General features: G+C 35.5%; 1 protein-coding gene across 1 annotated transcript in view; it reads left to right on the forward strand.

The window, feature by feature from the left end:
- LOC137201697 (solute carrier organic anion transporter family member 1B3-like) overlaps nucleotides 1-20,003 on the forward strand; it is a 59,265-nt gene that overhangs the window by 19,562 nt on the left and 19,700 nt on the right. The window contains exons 3-9 of the mRNA XM_067695856.1: nucleotides 2,161-2,302; nucleotides 5,358-5,490; nucleotides 11,907-12,028; nucleotides 13,302-13,448; nucleotides 13,634-13,732; nucleotides 16,065-16,301; nucleotides 19,455-19,619. Of these exons, the coding sequence (XP_067551957.1) occupies nucleotides 2,161-2,302; nucleotides 5,358-5,490; nucleotides 11,907-12,028; nucleotides 13,302-13,448; nucleotides 13,634-13,732; nucleotides 16,065-16,301; nucleotides 19,455-19,619 (1,045 nt within the window). The remainder of the gene's footprint in view (nucleotides 1-2,160; nucleotides 2,303-5,357; nucleotides 5,491-11,906; nucleotides 12,029-13,301; nucleotides 13,449-13,633; nucleotides 13,733-16,064; nucleotides 16,302-19,454; nucleotides 19,620-20,003) is intronic.

The raw sequence follows: 20,003 nt of genomic DNA on the forward strand, positions 1-20,003 counted from the left end.
ACAGATAATGGGATCAAGAGAGGTCCCAGGGACCACCGACAGGTTGTATAGGCTATTCCACTCAATCAGAGAAAACATGCTTCTTTCCTTGTTTAACATCTTCCCTGATCATCAAATTACCTTCCCCCACTTAGTGCAAGCAGCAAATAGCAGAGACATCTACCCTGGGCAGGAGGTAGTGAGCGTGGGCGGATGCCCTCCCGGGCATATGGAGCAGAACGGTGTCTCAAGTGGCTGGCAACACTCATGAAGAAGTGAGGTGCCCATATGCAGATTAACTCTTAACTACCCTACTGCTAAAGATTTCTGCCTCTCCATCCCAGATAGGCTTCACAAAGACTGAATATTCAGAGACAAGGAAACGGGAGCTTCCATATGTAAAACAAAGCAGACAGGCAAGAATCACTAGGTATTAGATATTTTCATTCACCACTCTTGAAAGGAGGCAACAAACTCAATAAAATAAAAAATTCTCCCATGGCTGTACACACACACACACACACATATAATATATATGTTTATATATATATATGATTTATTTATTTATATTTATATAAAAGAACAGAACTTTAAGTAAAGGGTGGGGAGAGGAATGGAGGAGGGAAGGTTTACCAAGAAGTTCTACATCTGTATAAAACTTCACAGGTCAGGGGACAAAAACACAGTGAAGTTATGGGAAAAAAATGAAATTATGTAGTAATGTACCATTACCCTTCAGCCAGTAACACTTTGAATATATCCAGTGGGACATGTTACTTCTCTCAGCAAAAGACCACCCACATTTTTTTCAACGGGAAAATGCATTTTTTATTGTGGTAAAACATATAATGTTAAATTTACCATCTTAACCAATTTTTGAAGGTACAGTTCAGTGGTATTAGGTATATTCATATTGTCGTACAACAAATCTCTTTTCATCCTGCAACACTGAAATTCTATACTTACTAAATACTAATACTCTCTCTTGTCTTCTTCCAGTTTTGGGGAACTGAATTTTTATTTTCTGCTTCTATGATTTTGACTTCTTTAAATACTTCATATGGGCGGAATCATACAATATTTGTCCTTTTGTGACTGGTTTATTTCACTAAGCATAATATTTTTGAGGCTCAGCCATGTTGTAGCATGTGATAGGATTTCCTTCCTTTTAAGGCTGCATAATATTCCATTATATGTATATACCATATTTTCCTCATCCATTCATCTGTTGATGGACATCTGGATTGCTTCTACCTCCTGGATATTTTGAATAATGCTGTGGTAAACAGGGATGTGCAAATATCTCTTTGAGATCCTTTTTTTAAGTCTTTTGGATATATACCCAGAAGTGGGATTGCTGAATCTTATGATGATCCTGTGACTCTGGGTAATAATACTGGATGTAAAAGGAATTTACTTATGGATATAAGTGTGGGCTGTAAGAAAGATGAATAGATAAATTTTGTTAAAATCAAAGTGAAAATAAAACATCTATAACCAGTGGGCTTGAAAGTCTTCTATTTTTTTTAGAACACTGACTATATTGCTTTGTTGTCTTCATTTTAATTTGGTTTTCTCCAATATTAGCGAGGTTTTATAAATGAAAATTTTTTCAGCTGACTTCCTGGAAATACTACCTTTGAGAATGTCTAGCGACTCCCCTCACAGTTCGCCTTTGCTGTTCATTTGGGACTAAAGAATAGCTTGTCATCCTGGCCATCTCACATCATTATCTAGCTTCTTAGAAATCAGCTAATGACATTAATTAAAAAATAACAACTTTGACTGTCCTGCTCTAATAATCTGATATTGTTACCAAGTTAGAAAATGAGGGACTTCCCTGGCGGTCCAGTGCTTAAGGCTCCGTGCTCCCAATGCAGGGGTGCAGGTTCCATCCCTGATTGAGGACTAAGATCCCACATACCGTGCAGCACAGTTGGAATAACTAACTAAATTGGCTTTAAAAAGAAAGGAAGAAAGAAAATGGTACTTTATCGGTACACTGATGTTAATGTTAAAAGGACTAAGAAGTACCAACTGCAATAGAAGAAAGGTGGGTATGCTTTTTATAATAAAAATATTACTAAGTAAAGAAGAAACGCTATTTTAATTCTATGCATATATAAGCATTATGTGACCTTATGATTAATTATTTTTCCCTTTCCTTCTGCTTTTTCTTAGATGTTCTTGGCAGCCCTGTCACTCAGCTTTATTTCTAAGACACTAAGTGCAATCATTATGAAAGGTTCCATCACTCAAATAGAAAGGAGATTTGACATATCATCTTCTACTGTTGGCTTAATTGATGGAAGCTTTGAAATGGGTAATTTTTGTTTCTGTTTTGATTATTACTTAGTAACGAGATTTGCAGAGGTAAAAAAGTGTTCACATACGCTCTACACCACTGATCCTTAACCAGGGGTAAATTGCCCCCATCCCCACCCCCTGCCCAGGGGCAATTTGGCAATATCTGGAGATATTTTTGGTTGTCATTGCTGAGGATTAGGGAATGTCACTGGCATCTAGTGGTAGAGGCCAGGGATGCCTTGAAACATCCCACAATGCACAAGACAGCCTCCAAAACAAAGAATTACCTAGTCCAGAATGTCAAAAGTATAGAAGTTAGAAAACCCTGATTTACACAAACTCGTTGCCTGCAAACTAATATTTTGCAGGGCTAAAACTTCTCTTTCTCAAGATGTCCTAGTGCAAAAAAATGTTGGAGAGAGGATTATGATTCTGATGATTTGAGGAGAGGAGAACAATTTTGAAGCAATCTTTGTTAGGGTCTACTGTTGAACTGGGTATAAAATTTGGGGTTAAAAGTCTTTTTTTTTAGAACATTGAGTATATTGTTTTGTTGTCTTCATTTTAATTTGGATTTCTCCAATAACAGTGAGGTTTTATATAATTATTTAACATTCTTTTCTCTTACTTTATGAACTGGTCGCTGATTACCTCTGCCCATTTTCCTCCCCCCCGCCTTTTAATGATTTGAAGGGATTCAAAATGTATGTCTGTTGTATAGATTACACATATTTTTTACAAGTTTGCTCTTTATCTTTTAACCTTTTAAAAATATACTTGTTTATTGAATGTTTAAAAAATAATTGTGTAAAGGAAGACCCATCTATCTTTTGGTCATGAATTCTGCCTTTTCATGATTCAGAGGCTATTACACCATACATATCCTTCACTTTTCCACCTTCTAGGTTTAATGAAACCATCTAGAACTTTAGTATTAGACTGTGATTAGCTTTAAATTCTAATTCATTGTATATCTCTTTATATTGAGGAATTGATTCTTATTATCTTTGTTAAACTTTGTAGCTATTTAAAAGCAATTAGTTGGACATGGTTATAAGTTTTACTGGTTTCCTTCTTAACACTATTTCTTGAACCTTATGACTTCAAGTCTCATCTTTAGTTTTTCTGGAGTATATCTTCAAGTAGCTTTTTTTTTCCAGAAATAATTGAACATAAGACATATTTTCTGAGCCCTTGCATGTTGGAAAATGTATTTATTTTACTATCATAGTCAACTGATAATTTGAGTATGAAATTAAAACTTCAGAATCTTTTTTTCTCAGAACATTAAAAACATGTATCTACTGTGTTATAACACAATATTATACATAAGAAATCATTACCAGTATCATTGTCATGCACTGACAGGACCTCTTCTTTATGCCTGAATTTCAGAAATTTTACCAACATATACCTAGGATGGTCTCTTTTACATTATTTATGCTGGAGAAATGTAGAAATTTTTATCTGATGTCTTAAGCCTTCCTTTACCTCAGGAAATTTATTTTCTATATTTAAATTTGTTCCGTCCCCTCTATTTTCTTCTGAAACATATATGAATATTAAATTTTCTGGCTATTTTTTCACTTTAAGTTTTTCTTTCTAAAATTCGACCTTTTTTTTTTCTTGAAACTCCATCAGTCTTTGCTGATGCCATCTTTCATCTTATTGTATCAGGTCCCAATATGTACATTTCTGTAGAGTATTTAAAATTTTCAACAATACTTTATTGTTCTTTTATTATTTTTAGTCTGCTAGTTCTTATTTTATGGATGCAACATACCTTTGTACCTCTAGAGATACTAACTGGATTTTTTCAAAATGTCTTCTCTTCTTAGTTTCCTCATTTAACTGTTTTCTTCATGGGTTACTTTATCTGCTGGTTCAGTTTGGTGCTTTTACTTCATGTTATTTTTTTCCATCAAATGTTCAGTAATTCTTGGTTGTTGTCTGTTCGTTATTATACTTGTAGCTCCAGATGGACTGGAATTGGTCATGACTACCACCACTTAGATTGGTCTTTTTCCTCTTTTGAATCTAAATAACTTATAGCTAACATTAAATCTCAAGTGACCTCTCCTCCAGGAAACTTTCCTGAAACCTCTAATTAATTTAAGCTTCCGCTTTCTGTGGTCTAAGAGTACTTCGGTCCATTTATCTATTTTTGTCACTGGTAGGTAAGTTCTTTTAGAGCAGATACCATGCACTGTTTATTCTTTTCCTCTATTTCTGGCTTCTAACCCCATGACAGGTACTTAATAAGAATTTAAAGATTTCTAGGAGTGAATGAAAAATGCATGAATAAATACCTTCCCTCAGGTATTTTTGTCCATTTTTCTCCATTCCAGTACAACCCACTCAACTCCAAATTCTTCATAAAATTTTGCTTCACTAATATCGCCAAGTAATTCAAGTACTTTAGTTCTTATCTAAAGTCAATTCTGCTTATTATTAACACCACACAACTTTATAGTGAGTGGCTTAAGGTAAGTGAGTTTCATCCCGGGTAATTAAATTACCCGGGGACTTCCCCAGTGGTGCAGTGGTTAAGAATCCACCTGCCAATGCAGGGTACACGGGTTCGATCCCTGGTCTGGGAAGATCCCACATGCCACAGAGCAACTAAGCCCATGAGCCAAAACTACTGAGCCCACGTGCCACAAGTACTGATCTCAGGTGCCGCAACTACAGAGCTCATGTGCTGCAACTACTGAAGCCCGCGTGCCTAGAGCCCAGGCTCCACAACAAGAGAAGCCACCACAGCGAGAAGGCTACGCATCACAACAGAGTAGCCCCAGCTCGCCACAACTAGAGAAAGCCCGCGCACAGCAACAAAGACCCAACACAGCCAAAATAAATAAATAAGTAAATAATAAATGAATGAATGAATAAATAAATAAAGGCAGAGTCTATTTAAAAAAAAAAAATTACCCGATCTTTGAGGAATGGTACCATGTCTTATGCTCTATTTTTATCCATTCTGTGGCCTTCCATTCTACTGGACACAAAATTGGACTCAGTCACTGTTTGCTATAATCAATCATATCAAAATAATTTTGTTTTCTTTCTAGGAAATTTGCTTGTGATTTTATTTGTGAGTTACTTTGGAGCCAAATTACACAGACCAAAACTAATCGGAATTGGTTGCTTCGTTATGGGAATTGGAAGTATTTTGACTGCTTTACCTCATTTCTTCATGGGATAGTAAGTGGCTCTATGCCATCAGTGATCATTTCCTTGTAAATTAATGGTAGAATTTTATTTTTTTCCTTTTAAATAAGCAGTCCCCTTTTGAGAAGAATATCCACTAAGTGTGTGTAGAAATGGAGTATATTTTCTATGTAATAATTAAATTGTTTTATCTACCATGACTCTCATTGATATTAAAATATGAATAGCAATAAATGAGTAGTTTCACAGAAAATAAATAAGCTTTTTAGTATGATATGTATTTCATGTCTTTGCCTACAAGATTTTGATAATATTTAATAAGTCTTTGTTACCAAACTCAGGTCTAGCTGCTCACCACTCGAAAATCAATACCTGAGAGGCAATTGTTGGTAGAAAGGCAAGTTGCTTTTAATCAGAATGCCAACAATCTAGGGAGAAGGTGGACTCATGTCCCCCCAAACCAACTCCCATGATTCTGTTTGGCTATAAAAGTTTTTAAAGGGAAAAGAGAAGTAATGTCAGTTAATCATTGAGATAGAGGGTCAAAGTCGTCACCATCCCCCACTGTGTTCAGGCTTGTTGGCTTCTTGTGATTTTTCTTTAGATGCTATCTTGTTCACATAGTTTGTTCATGAGATTACTGAAGGGAAAGCTAGGGAAGAGATCTGGTCATCTGTTAATTACTCATTCTTCATTTCTACTTTGATCTACAGAAAGAACCAACAGGTTAGGCAAGGTATTGTGTGATCAAAAGATTTGAAAGGTGTACTTGGGTTGGTGATGAGTAGAGTATGGGGCGCCTGATTTAAATGTTAGTTACAATCTAGTTTTGCTAAAGTGACAGGACAAAGGGGCCTCCTGCAGAACCTCTTTCCTGCCAAAAGCTGCTTACAACTTCACCACTCAACTCACTGCGGTATGGGTTTTCCCACTACCATCTCCACTGAGACTTCTTCCTAAGTCACTGTGTAGTTTTAATTAGAGTCAGATACTAATGACAGGAAACCAAAAATAGTGATGGCTTAAATAAGATAAGAGCTTATTGTTTACATAAAAATTGTAGCCAACCCAGCCCTTGACTGGCCTTGACTTCACGGTCTAAATTGTGGCAATGTTGTTCCTTGCAACAGGATAGAAGGGAAGAAGAATAAGAAGAAACAGAAGGCACACAGGCTGAGGCTTAAGAAATATTTTCAGAAGCATAACCCTTCTACCAACTTCACATTAGCCAGAACTTTGTTACACCTCACATTCAGATAGAAAGTCATTGAGAAAAATAGACCTTACTTCAGGTGTCCCCTTCCCAGCTAAAGATCCCAGGTTCTGTTACCATAGAAGGAAAGAAGAATGGATATTGAGAGCCAATGAGCAGTTTCTGCTAAAGATATCAATTACTTACTCATTATCAACGCCAACAGCCATGCCTTTTGGTTACTATATTAATTACTCTATTTGACCCTCATAAGTTCTTTCTTCTTCCTGGTGCTGTTCCTTCTTATTTTCATCATATTACTCTCTCTTGATTTATTTCCTCCTTTTGGCTTCTCCATCATGCCCATCTTTTCCTTCTGCTACTGACACCATAAGGTCAGTATTGCCTAAGCTCCCTCTTCAATCTTCTTCACTTTTCATTCTACATGATTTGTGTGGAGTACATGCATTAAATGCAACTATCACTGTACACAGTGAGTTTATCTTATACTCAAGATCTATATAACCAACCACCTCATGGGTATCTCCAACCTAACATCCTACAAACATTTTGCATCCATATATTCAGAACAGAATTCATCCCTGTGCCATCACCAGCTCAGATTTTTCACATTCACTCTTTCAGCAATGATTCATTTAGCCACAGAGGAACTCAAACTAAAGTCAAGGGTCTCATCCTAGACTTATTCTTTACTTCAATACACATGACCAGTGGTCACCAAATCTTGCTTATTCTGCCTGCTCTCTGTCATAGTTGTTGCCCTTAACCTGATAGAGGATTCTATCATCTCTGGCCTGGACTTTTTGCCTCCCAACTCCACTTCATTCTAACTCATATTCTATACTACAGTATTGATTTAAAAAATAAGAATCTAATTTTTTTACTACCACTTAAAACTCCCAATATCCTAGAGCAGTATTTTTCTTTATTTTTGATATTTATTTATTTTGGCTGCACCAGGTCTTACTTGCGGCATGTGGACTTCTTAGCTGCAGCATGCAGGATCTAGTTCCCCAACCAGGGATTAAACCCAGGCCACCTGCCCTGGGAGCTCAGACTCTGATCCACTGGACCACCAGGAAAGTCCCGTATCCTAGAGCAGGATTTTTCAAACTTCAGATCCTGAACCACTCATGGACCAAGAAATCAATTAAGATTATTAAGACCAACAATTTTTGGATAGGATAGGATAGGATAGAATAGAATAGAAGAAAACACAATGAGAGTGGGGATAAATATTATTCTGTGAAACTTTTGTTTTGGTTGTACATAAATTTGTGTGTGTGTGGATATCCATGTATTGTGATTGTGATGCAAAATATATTTCTCATTGTTAGTAACAAAGTATTGAAAGCCTTTTGCCTATGAATTACTATCTAGGTTCATTTGCATATCTAAGCTCATTTGCATATACAGGTCACTCACTGATTTGGTCCTTGACTATCTTCCTAGCTTTATTTTACACTGCTTCCAATGACTGAGGACCACACTCTAGGCCTACAGTTTGCCAAATGTGCCATAATATGTCATAGCTTTGTTCATAGTGTTTCTACAGCTTTGAATGATTTTCTTTGTCTATTAAACTATCCATCTTCAAGACACATCTCATATGGAATCCTCACTGTGAAGTCTTCTCTAATCCACATCTTTCCAAACCTGCAAGCCAAGCTGATAATCCCTTTTTCCTTTACGAAAACTCAGGACCTGGTATATTAACCTTATCATATCTTTGATTGTATATGTTTACCTTAGGGGGTGTAAGATGTTTTAAGTAAAAAAACCGTGTGTTTTATTTCTAGTGATTTGGAGCTGAGCATAATGCCTGGCATAGAGTAAGTTGCCCTCAGACTTCACAGGGTACCTCAGTATTTTTAATTTATATATTTTATTGAAGTATAATGGACAATTTATATTAGTATCAGGTGTACAACATAGTGATTCATTATTTTTATAGATTATACTCCATTTATAGTTATAAAATTTTGGCTATATTCCCTGTGCTGTACATCTTTGTATCTTATTTCTTTTTTTAACATCTTTATTGGAATATAATTGCTTTACAATGGGATGTTAGTTTCTGCTTTATAACAAAGTGAAGCAGCTATACATATACACATATCCCCATATCTCCTGTCTCTTGTGTTTCCCTCTCATCCTCCCTATCCCACTCCGCTAGGTGGTCACAAAGCACCGAGCTGATCTCCCTGTGCTATGCGGCTGCTTCCAACTAGCTATCTATTTTACATTTGGTAGGGTATATATGTCCATGCCACTCTCTCACTTCGTCCCAGCTTACCCTTCCCCCTCCCTGTGTCCTCAAGTCCATTCTCTATGTCTGCGTCTTTATTCCTGTCCTGCCCCTAGGTTCTTCAGAACCTTTTTTTTAGATTCCATATACATGTGTTAACATACAGTATTTGTTTTTCTCTTTCTGACTTACTTCACTTTGTATGACAGACTCTAGGTCCATCCACCTCACTACAAATAACTCAATTTTGTTTCTTTTTATGGCTGAGTAGTATTCCATTGTATATATGTGCCACATCTTCTTTATCCATTCATCTGTTGATGGACATGTAGGTTGCATCCATATCCTGATTATTGTAAGTAGAGCTGCAATGAACATTTTGGTACATGACTCTTTTTCAGTTATGGTTTTCTCAGGGTATATGCCCAGTAGTGGGATTGCTGGGTCATATGGTAGTTCTATTTTTAGTTTTTTAAGGAACCTCCATACTGTTCTCCATAGTGGTTATATCAATTTACATTCCCACCAACAGTGCAAGAGGGTTCCCTTTTCTCTACACCCTCTCCAACATTTATTGTTGGTAGATTTTTTGATGATGGCCATTCTGACTGGAGTGAGGTGATACCTCATTGTAGTTTTGATTTGCATTTCTCTAATGATTAGTGATGTTGAGCATCCTTTCATGTGTTTGTTGGCAATCCGTATATCTTATTTGGAGAAATGTCCGTTTAGGTCTCAGCCCATTTCTGGATTCGGTTGCTTTTTTCACATTGAGTTGCATGAGCTGCTTGTAAATTTTGGAGATTAATCCTTTGTCAGTTGCTTCATTTGCAAATATTTTCTCCCATTCTGAGGGTTGTCTTTTCGTCTTGTTTATGGTTTCCTTTGCTGTGCAAAAGCTTTGAAGTTTCATTAGGTCCGATTTGCTTATTTTTGTTTTTATTTCCATTTCTCTAGGAGGTGGGTCCAAAAGGATCTTGCTGTGATTTATGTCCTAGAGTGTTCTGCCTATGTTTTCCTCTAAGAGTTTTATAGTGTCTGGCCTTACATTTATGTCTTTATTCCATTTTGAGTTTATTTTTGTGTATGGTGTTAGGGAGTGTTATAATTTCATTCTTTTACATGTAGCTGTCCAGTTATCCCAGCATGACTTATTGAAGAGGCTGTCTTTTCTCCATTGTATATTCTTGCCTCCTTTATCAAAAATAAGGTGACCATATGTGCATGGGTTTATCTCTGGGCTTTCTATCTTGTTCCTTTGATCTATATTTCTGTTTTTGTGCCAGTACCATACTGTCTTGATTACTGTAGTTTGTAGTATAGGAGCCTGATTCCTCCAGCTCCCTTTTTCTTTCTCAAGATTGCTTTGGCTATTCAGTGTCTTTTGTGTTTCCATACAAATTGTGAATTTTTTTATTCTAGTACTGTGAAAAATGCCATTGGTAATTTGATTAGGATTGCATTGAATCTGTAGATTACTTTGGTAGTATAGTCATTTTCACAGTGTTGATTCTTCCAATCCAAGAACATAGTATATCTCTCCATCTGTTGGTATCATCTTTAATTTCTTTCATCAGTGTCTTATAGTTTTCTGCATGCACATCTTTTGTCTCCTTAGGTAGATTTATTCCTAGGTATTTTATTCTTTTTGTTGCAGTGGTAAATGGGAGTGTTTCCTTAATTTCTCTTTCTGATTTTTCATCATTAGTGTATAGGAATACAAGAGATTTCTGTGCATTAATTTTGTATCCTGCAACTTTACCAGATTCATTGATTAGCTCTAGTAGTTTTCTGGTAGCATCTTTAGGATTCTCTATGTTTAGTATCATGCATCTGCAAACAGTGACAGCTTTACTTCTTCTTTTCTGATGGATTCCTTTTATTTCTTTTTCTTCTCTAATGGCTGTGGCTAAAACTGTGCTCTCTTCCATGGCTCCGAAGCTTCCCTCCCACCCTCTGTCTCTGCCAGTGAAGGGGCTTCCTAGTGTGTGGAAACTTTTCCTCCTTCACAGCTCTTTCCCAGAGGTGCATGTCCTGTCCCTATTCTTTTGTCTCTGGTTTTTATTTTTTATTTTGCCCTACCCAGGTACGTGGGGAGTTTCTTGCCTTTTGGGAAGTCTGAGGTCTTCTGCCAGTGTTCAGTAGGTGTTCCGTAGGAGTTGTTCCACATGTAGTTGTTTTTCTGATGTACCTGTGGGGAGGAAGGTGATCTCCGCATCTTACTCCTCCATCATCTTGAAGGTCTCCTTCCTTATTTTATACCTAGTAGTTTGTACCTCTTAACTGCCCTTACCCTATATTCCCCCCTTCCCCCACTCCTCTTCTCACCGGTAACCACTAGTTTGTTCTCTGTACCTGTGAGTCTGTTTGTGTTTTGTTATATTTGTTCTTTTTTTTTTTAGATTTCACAAGTAAGTGAAAATATACAGTATTTGTCTTTCTCTGCCCGACTTATTTTACTAAGCTTAATACCTTTCGGTCCATTCATGTATTTTTAAATATCAGCATTTGTCCCTATTCTAGGTCCATTCTATTGTTCCTATTAAGTGCTTCCTTATCAAATTCAAATGGATTAGAACTTTTTAAACTAAGTTTTGAAGAGTCAGGCATATGGCTGTGTGTGATTATAAATTGATTTTGAAATTTTAGATTGTAACCATCTTTGAAGATAATTCAAAAGATTGATAAATACAGTTAGCAGTTTTTTAAAAGCATGAAACCAAGATATTTCATATGTTGCCCAGAATATAAGCACTGCTAGGATGAGAGCAACATGGTACTCCACCTTGCCTGGGGAGTACTGCATTATACTTCTTAGTGAACACTCCCATTTCACTGTTACCCATCACCACTCCTAAAATATAAGCTGGGAAACTGACAGAGTATCCTGATAATTTGGAGAAGAGAATGGTGCAAATAAAGGGGAAGATTCCGCTGTATTTCTGGGAAAAGTGAAAATGCTCAGTAAATATAGTGATGTTCTTACAGTTACAGGTATTCTAAAGACACCCCTATTAATCCATCAGAGAATTCAACATCAAGCTTATCAACTTGTTTGATTAATCAAAATTTGTTACTCAATAGAACATCACTGGAGATAGTGGGAAAAGGTAAGAATTGAACTGGCACTAGTGAATATTAGTGTCACTAATAAATATTCTAAAATTTAACAATTTAATTACATCGTTAAAAAACGATTGTGGGGGCTTCCCTGGTGGCGCAGTGGTTGAGAGTCCGCCTGCCGATGCAGGGGACACGGGTTCGTGCCCTGGTCCGGGAGGATCCCACATGCCGCGGAGCGGCTGGGCCCGTGAGCCATGGCCGCTGAGCCTGCGCGTCTGGAGCCTGTGCTCCGCAACAGGAGAGGCCACAACAGTGAGAGGCCCGCGTACCGCAAAAAAAAAAAAAAAAAAAAAAAAGATTGTGATATCCATTAGCAAAATTGATTTAAAAGACAAATAGGAAAAACATTTGCATCTTATATATGTAAGACAAAAATCATAGTGTTAATATATATTATATATAAAGACCTTCTAGAAGTAATAAGAAAAGAGGAATATTTTGATATGAAATTGGCAAAGAATATATGCAATTAATATAAAGAAGAGGAAGTGGTATAAATATGTTAAAACAATTTTACTCCTTAAGAAAAATTCAAATTCTTACACCAATTCAAGATTTTTACCTATTATAACATAAATCATAAGTTTTAATTATAAATTATAGTACTAGTTAAAGATTTTCCTACCTACTAGATAGGAAAGATTAAAAATAAAAAGAAATGAGGTAGAGGATAAAGACACATTTTATGTGTTACGAGGAGTGTATAAATTTCTCTTTTGGAGGTTAATTTTCAATATGGTAAAGAACAAAAATATGCATAACTGCTTAAATCAGCAATTCTACTTTTATTGCTTTATCTTAAGGAAATAATCAGGAATGTGCAGAAGGATTTATTTATCATTATAGCCATGGCATCCCTGTTTAACAGAATGAAAAATTAGAAATATTGTGTGAGTACATAGAAAAAATTGATTAAATAAATGATGAAACTTATTCAGCACACTATTATGCAGTCATTAAAATCCTGATATGAGAACATAAAGAATATTATGCATATTTTTATGTTCACTAAAAATGTGAAAGATATAAACAAACATTAGAAGTGGTACTCTGTGTGTGGAGGGATGGCAGATAATTTTTACTTGTTTTCTTTGTGCTTTTCTGTATTGTCAAATTTTGTAACGTGACTATAAATCATTTTATAATTAGAAAAAAAGCAAAAAAATTCTTAAATGGAATAATTAATGGTTAAGTTAGTTGACTTTTCAAAAGGAATGCTAAAATTAATGTTTAAGATAAAACACTCTCTTGTCTACGTAGGTTGGGAAAAGGAATCTGGGTCACATATGTGGATATATATTCTATTGGGTAATATGCTTCGTGGAATTGGGGAAACACCCATAACACCCTTGGGGATTTCTTACATCGATGATTTTGCTAAAGAAGGACATTCTTCTTTTTATTTAGGTAATGTACAGAAAATATTAGATTTTATGGTTTCTTTCCCTGGGTGTACCTTGAAATAACAGTGCTCCTAAACTCATTCTTTTACTTTAAAAATTACTTAGAAAAATATATTGTATTACTTTAAAAAACTGAATAAGAACCATGTATTATTGGCATTTGATAAAAATGTTTTGTAATATTTTCAGGTAATTTGTTTGCAGTAACAATGATTGGTCCAATCATTGGCTTTTTACTCGTATCTCTGTTTTCTAAAATGTATGTGGATGTTGGATACGTAGATCTGAGTAAGTACAATCAGAACAAGGTAACATGATAATGCTTTTCAAGTACATGACACCATTCTTTCAAATAACTGAATTCACTCTTTCAGTGGCCCTTTGCTGACTAATTGTCAAAAGTTACAAATAGGTAATGTGTTAATAACTAGAATAAAAATAAACTTCAGCTCCTATCTACATCAGGCTTTTACAACTAAGCACAAAATAAGAAAATTTAACAAACTTAAGATTACTTCACCCCAAATAATTCCAGGTCTCTCAATGTGCCTACTAAAGTCACTTCCCCACATTTACCCTCTCTCCCGTCTCAATTTGCATAGTTCTTAAAGTCTTTTCCAATATGTGGCTCCTCTTCAGAGATGCCTTACTTCACCACCTCCTACTGGCCCCAAGTTAAATGTCCCTATTAATCACCAAGAGCATGCCTTTATTGTAGCCTTTGTCACAATAAGCCATAAATATTTGTGCCACTGATCTTCCATCTCTTTTAGAACATAACAGTATGATATCTGTCTTAACATATAAGTAATTAGTGTTTAGAAATAAACAAATCTGATTTTCTATTTCACCAGGACTACATAGAGTAGACATCACAGCAGACCAACAATAACCACAATCTGAAAGTATTTTAATATAAAGCTAAAATGTGGACCTGATGGAATGTGTTATGTCTTCTATTTTGGATGTGTGAATTAGAGTAGGTTCACATTCCAAGTGTTTCTACTCGATCATTTCCAGGTTCATCCTTGTTTTTATCACTAAGCACCCAGAAATAAATGGTTAAAGTCTTTAGAATGATAGATTTGTAACCTCTTTTCTATAGTCAGAAATCACTACTCAACAGTATTTAGGTCCATGGTGATCCCATTTCTAGCACTGAACGTCTAGACCTTATTATATCTTCTCTTATTCAGTTATGGGTATGATGTAAATGTATTGTGATGTACATTTTGGCAAACTCCAATGCCAAAGGAGCCAACGAGATAACGTAAGTGAATAAAGAGTGTTCGGTGTGGTGGTTAAACTTGGAAGAATTGTTGGTGGTGAAATGCCCTCTGTACACACCTGAAAGTGCATATACTGCTCAGCCTCAACCTATTCTTTTCATGAAGAAATGTGGATCCAGCATTGACAAAATCTTCTGATTGGTTTTCAAGAAAATCCTGGAATCCAGATTTTCATGTGGAAGTTTTCAATTTTTAAAACAATGTGTGAACAAAAGAAAACACTTTGGCAGGCTATGTCTAGCCAGGTTATGATCTCTAGTTCCTATGTGTACACCAGGGATAGAACACAAAAAAATGTTATCAAAATGACACTTCTGACGGATGATGAATAAGTACTTAGCATGTAGATGGAGTCACTGATTTTATCAATCATTTCTGCAGTCTGTCAGAGTTGCTGATTATGGAATAATATGAACATGTAAATCAATTTTAAACTCAGAGCTGTATATATTTGAAAACTACTTCAATAAATAGAATAATTTATTTCTATATATCAAGTCAATGTTTTCTCACATTAAAGAGTTTTCTTATAGATCAAAGAGTAACAACACCATTATTGTGCTTCAAACATCTATGGGGGGTGTGTGTGTGTGTGTGTGTGTGTATGTGTGTGTGTGATGCTTTCTTATTAGAATGTTTATATTTATAAATTTAAATATATACTGAAACTTTATATTTACTGAAACAGCTCATTTATACTTGTTTAGATATAGCACATACATGGCACTCACACAGCTTTAAAGGGAAATATTGTTGAAATAAAATGGTTAAATTATCCCTAAAATTTAGAGTCTAAATTTTAAACTCAGATTTTCATTATACGTATATCTTCACCATTATCATCCTCTGTGCTGTCAAGGAGTTGGAAATGCAGGTTCTAGGGGGAAAAAAACCCACTACTGGCTCTGAGAATTTCTTGCGAAGTGCTGTAAATTTCATTGGTTTCTTGACCTCAGGAGATGGTGCCAATAGAAGTTTTCAGACAATGAGTATCATGCTTTCCATAAATGGCCCTTAAATAGTTTGCAGGCTTCAACTGTTCAATGGTGGCTGCTGTTGTCATGTCACCAGAAAAGCCACCAAGTTCACACAGGCTCAGGCAATGACAACAATGTCATGACTGACTCCTGGACAACAGCAATTGTAAGATGTCATGACTTACACTTATTTCAAAGATAAAAAGTGTGAAAAAAAGAAAAGAGTGTCTCAGAATTGATGAAACATCATTTACTTTCTTCATCTATGGAGGACAGCAATTACTACAATTATTACCAGAAATTTTTACATTTCAAAATGATTTTTGACTGGCTTCTTCTAATTCTTTATTCTAGGCACTATCAGAATAACTCCTAAGGACTCTCGTTGGGTTGGTGCGTGGTGGCTTGGTTTCCTTGTGGCTGGACTAATATCCATTATTTCTTCTATACCATTCTTTTTCTTGCCCCCAAATTTGGATAAACCAAGGAAAGAAAAAAAAGCTTCAGTATCTTTGCCTGTGCAAAATGAGGAAAAGAGTCAAATGGCTCATTTGACCAAGCAGGGGCAAAATGTTAGTGAAACTGTAGCTGGTAAGTATTTCACATTCACAGTCAATTTGGAATTGTTAATCCCAGTGAAAGGGAGGGGTGAATATTCCAAAACAATAAGTCATACTCAAGTCATCTAAATAAAGTTCGATTTCTTCTTTACTAAATTTGGCTAAATTATTCTTCTAAGTTCCTACTAAAATTTGTGAATATTCTGAACACATATCAACTCTGAAGGGAAGGGGATTAGGCTTGTGATCTTTAGCAGGGAGAAACCAATCAAAGGCTAAAAATATCTGTTATTTGTAAACCAAAGAGTATATATTCATTTCCAAATTACATAGTACAAACTATAAGGATTAAAACGTCTTTCTCTTTCTTCCTTCCTTCCTTCCTTCTTCCTTCCTTCCTCTCTCCCTCCCTCCTGTCCTTCCTCCCTCCCTCCCTCTCTCTTTCCTTTCTCTCTTTCTCTCTTTCCTTTCTTTCTTTCTCTCTTCCTTCCTTCCTTCCTTCCTTCCTTTCTTTCTTTCTTTCTTTCCTTCCTTTCTTTCTTTCTTTCCTTCTTTCCTTTCACAAATAGTACCAGGAAGCATACTATGCCCTGGTAATAGAATATTGCCTCTGTTTTCCAAGTATTTACAATATAATGGGGTTGTACCGAAAAATATATAGACAATTGCCATATAGTGCCTATATAAACAATTATGAGTGCCTATAAATTGGGCAACTTAACTATTCTTCTGTGGAGACATGGAGTATGGAGAAGGAAATCAGAGGAAGTTTCTCTCTACATAGAGTAAGATTATTTTCTTGGTAATTATATAGAAAAAATTGCTTACCTAAATATTAAAAAATGAAGTACAAGCAACAGTAGTAGTTAAGGTTATTGTAGTCAGTCATGTGAATAAGAGCCCTCCACCATTTGATAGTGCCCTTCCTTTCAAACATAAGCCCCGAGGGCTAATGGAGAACAATTTAGGAGCAGTAATTTGGGGAACGATCCAGTGGCAGTCAGAGCAAGATAGTGGAAATGATGTTAATAGTGCAGTTTTCAGATTGCACAGAAATGGCAGAATAGTAAGAGTCAAAGCAGAGCAATGCCTGAACCCTTGACAACCTTTCAAGTTGAAGTTGAAGTGACATTAGAGCTTGTCAGGTGGAGCCCAATTTCTCCCTCTCATCAGTTCTTCCCCTCGCTCCTTTTATTGTTACTTTCTCCTCTCCATCACTCTAATCCAAACGTAATGGTGTGACTTGTATTGACTCATGAGAGAAGACTTAAATTTTCAGTCACATTGGTAGCTTGAAATTGGCCATGATGGGAGAAGCTACCACCATTTATTACCGAAATTGGGAAATACTCAAATCAATGTTGTTTTCCCAAGAATCAGTTGTTAAACATTTACCAGCACACCACTGATTTACGAGTCTTTGAAATTTAACATGCACACTAAAAATACCATTCCAATAAATTTTCATTTGGTCTATGCTATTTTCACACTGCAGCAAATTAAATCCATAAAAAGTAGCAGATTATCTAAAAATAAGGAACGTGGTGACTGTGAGCCTCCCCAAAATGGAGAGGATAATGAAGATGCAAAATAGGGCGATTGTAAACATCATCTGTGTTATCAACTGTGTTTGTAAGATAGTGACCAAAATAAGACAGTAAAGAGGTTCTTAATTATGTGTTATTAGGAATGGATGAAATAACTAAGAACATTTAGTCAGAAAATAATATATCTAATTTGAGTAGAAACAAGACTAGTTGGTTAGAAAGAAATAAAGATATCAGTTCATTACAAAAAATTTGTGAACAAGGAGAATTGTCCAAAAATGAGCAATTTCTTTCTGAGATAGTCAGCTTAATGAGTTGTTTATTGATGTGATTATTGAGGATATGTAGTGGATCATGATTTTGTAGAAGTTCAGATGACATCCACGTTCTCACTCACTTCAAAAATTCAATGATTTGGTGAGCCCATATACCCCATTTCTTTTGATCAAACATCACAACTCACTTAGAATGCCTCACAAGTCAATTGTCCTTCCTGATTGGAGAGTCCCATAGAGAGAAGTTTAGCATTTTGACCTAACAATTTAAAATGTTATTTATTCCTGCTATACATTTCCTTACATCTTCTTTTTTCTCCTTCTATGCCCTTTGCCCTAATCTTTTTTCTTGTTATTATAAGCAGATGAAACTATTTCTTAGTTACCATTGGATAGAAGTTTTGGTTCTAACCATATCTAATGGAAACCTTTAGAGATCTACAGCACAAGATCTTTCAAAGTCCACACCATCCAAAACTCAGTAACCATATCTGGTTCTGTCTTGCTAGACTCTGATACTTCCCACTGTTTTTCTAAGTGGTTTCTTCCACTTTTAACTCCCATTACAGCTGGTTAACCTGGTGATCATAGACCCAAATTACATAATTCTTGCTAGGTACGGAAGTTATGGATTTGTTACACACCTGTTTGTAGGCATGGGTTTTTTGCCCTACTGTTGTCATAATGTCACTTGAGACACAATATGTCGTTAAGAAAGCTGATGGATAATACTGCCAGATTTACTGAGGCAGTATTTTATGGTAGAAAAGCTATATACCAGGAAACAAGAGATCTGAATCCTGGTACTAAATTGACCTTTATGATTTTTGAACCTTAGTCTTCTTATTTCTGTGAGCTTTGGATTATACTATCTTTAAGATAAATTTCCAGTTAATAATTATATTATTAATATAATGATTATATTATTAAGTGCTAATAAAAAAGAGACATGGCATTTCATTCACTTTTGTTTCTTGAGTGCCTAGCATATTGCCTAGTACCCAATTAAAAACCAAACGTTTGCTAAATGAATGAATAAATGAACTAATGATGTATACAGTTGTATGGTAGAATGCTAAGAATAACCAAATACGAGGCGAACAAAGCACTGACTAAAACAGCATGTATGTTTGATCCCATTTTGGAGTAAAATGAACTAATTAAATAAATATTAATGCACATATGGAAAATATTGAAAGAATTTTTTTAAAAAACTGTTAGTAGGATTGCAGGGTATTCTGACTTTCTGTGCTATATACTTATGGAATTTTAAATATTATATAAATTATATTTACAAGATTAAGATATTAATATATATGTAAGCTGCATTATAATATTTTCTTTCTTTTTATGTTTTTATAGGTTTTTTCCAGTCCTTGAAAAGCATCCTTACCAATCCCCTGTATGTTATAACATTAGTTTTGACACTGCTACAAGCCAGCAGCCATATTGGAATTATTACTTATGTCTTCAAATATGTAGAACAGCAGTATGGCCAGTCAGCATCTGAGACTAGCATTTTGTTTGGTAAGACCTGTTTATGTTTGCTTGATAAATGCTATGCTACTGAGTCACTGAGCTCCAAGTGACATTTTGTTGTGAAGGCAATTTCACATTTTATTAAATATAATTTTCATTTATTTTTTTCAAATTTTATCAAATCGATGGGTCTTGTGATATCATCATTGTTCTGCATTTGAAGTTACAGCTCATGTTATTTTTGAGGAGATGAATTCCTGAAGGAAAAGTGACATGTGAATGGAACATATAGATATGATATCTGCATAACTGGATCTTATAATCTAGTGCTGAGCTTCTGAGGCAAATCCTTTTGTAATGTAATTATTATACTTCTATCCTTCATGGACTTTGAATCAGGACCCAGATACTTACAAAAAATAGGACACTGAT

The sequence above is a fragment of the Pseudorca crassidens genome, chromosome 11 (genome assembly GCF_039906515.1).
Source record: "Pseudorca crassidens isolate mPseCra1 chromosome 11, mPseCra1.hap1, whole genome shotgun sequence".
Lineage (NCBI taxonomy): Eukaryota > Metazoa > Chordata > Mammalia > Artiodactyla > Delphinidae > Pseudorca > Pseudorca crassidens.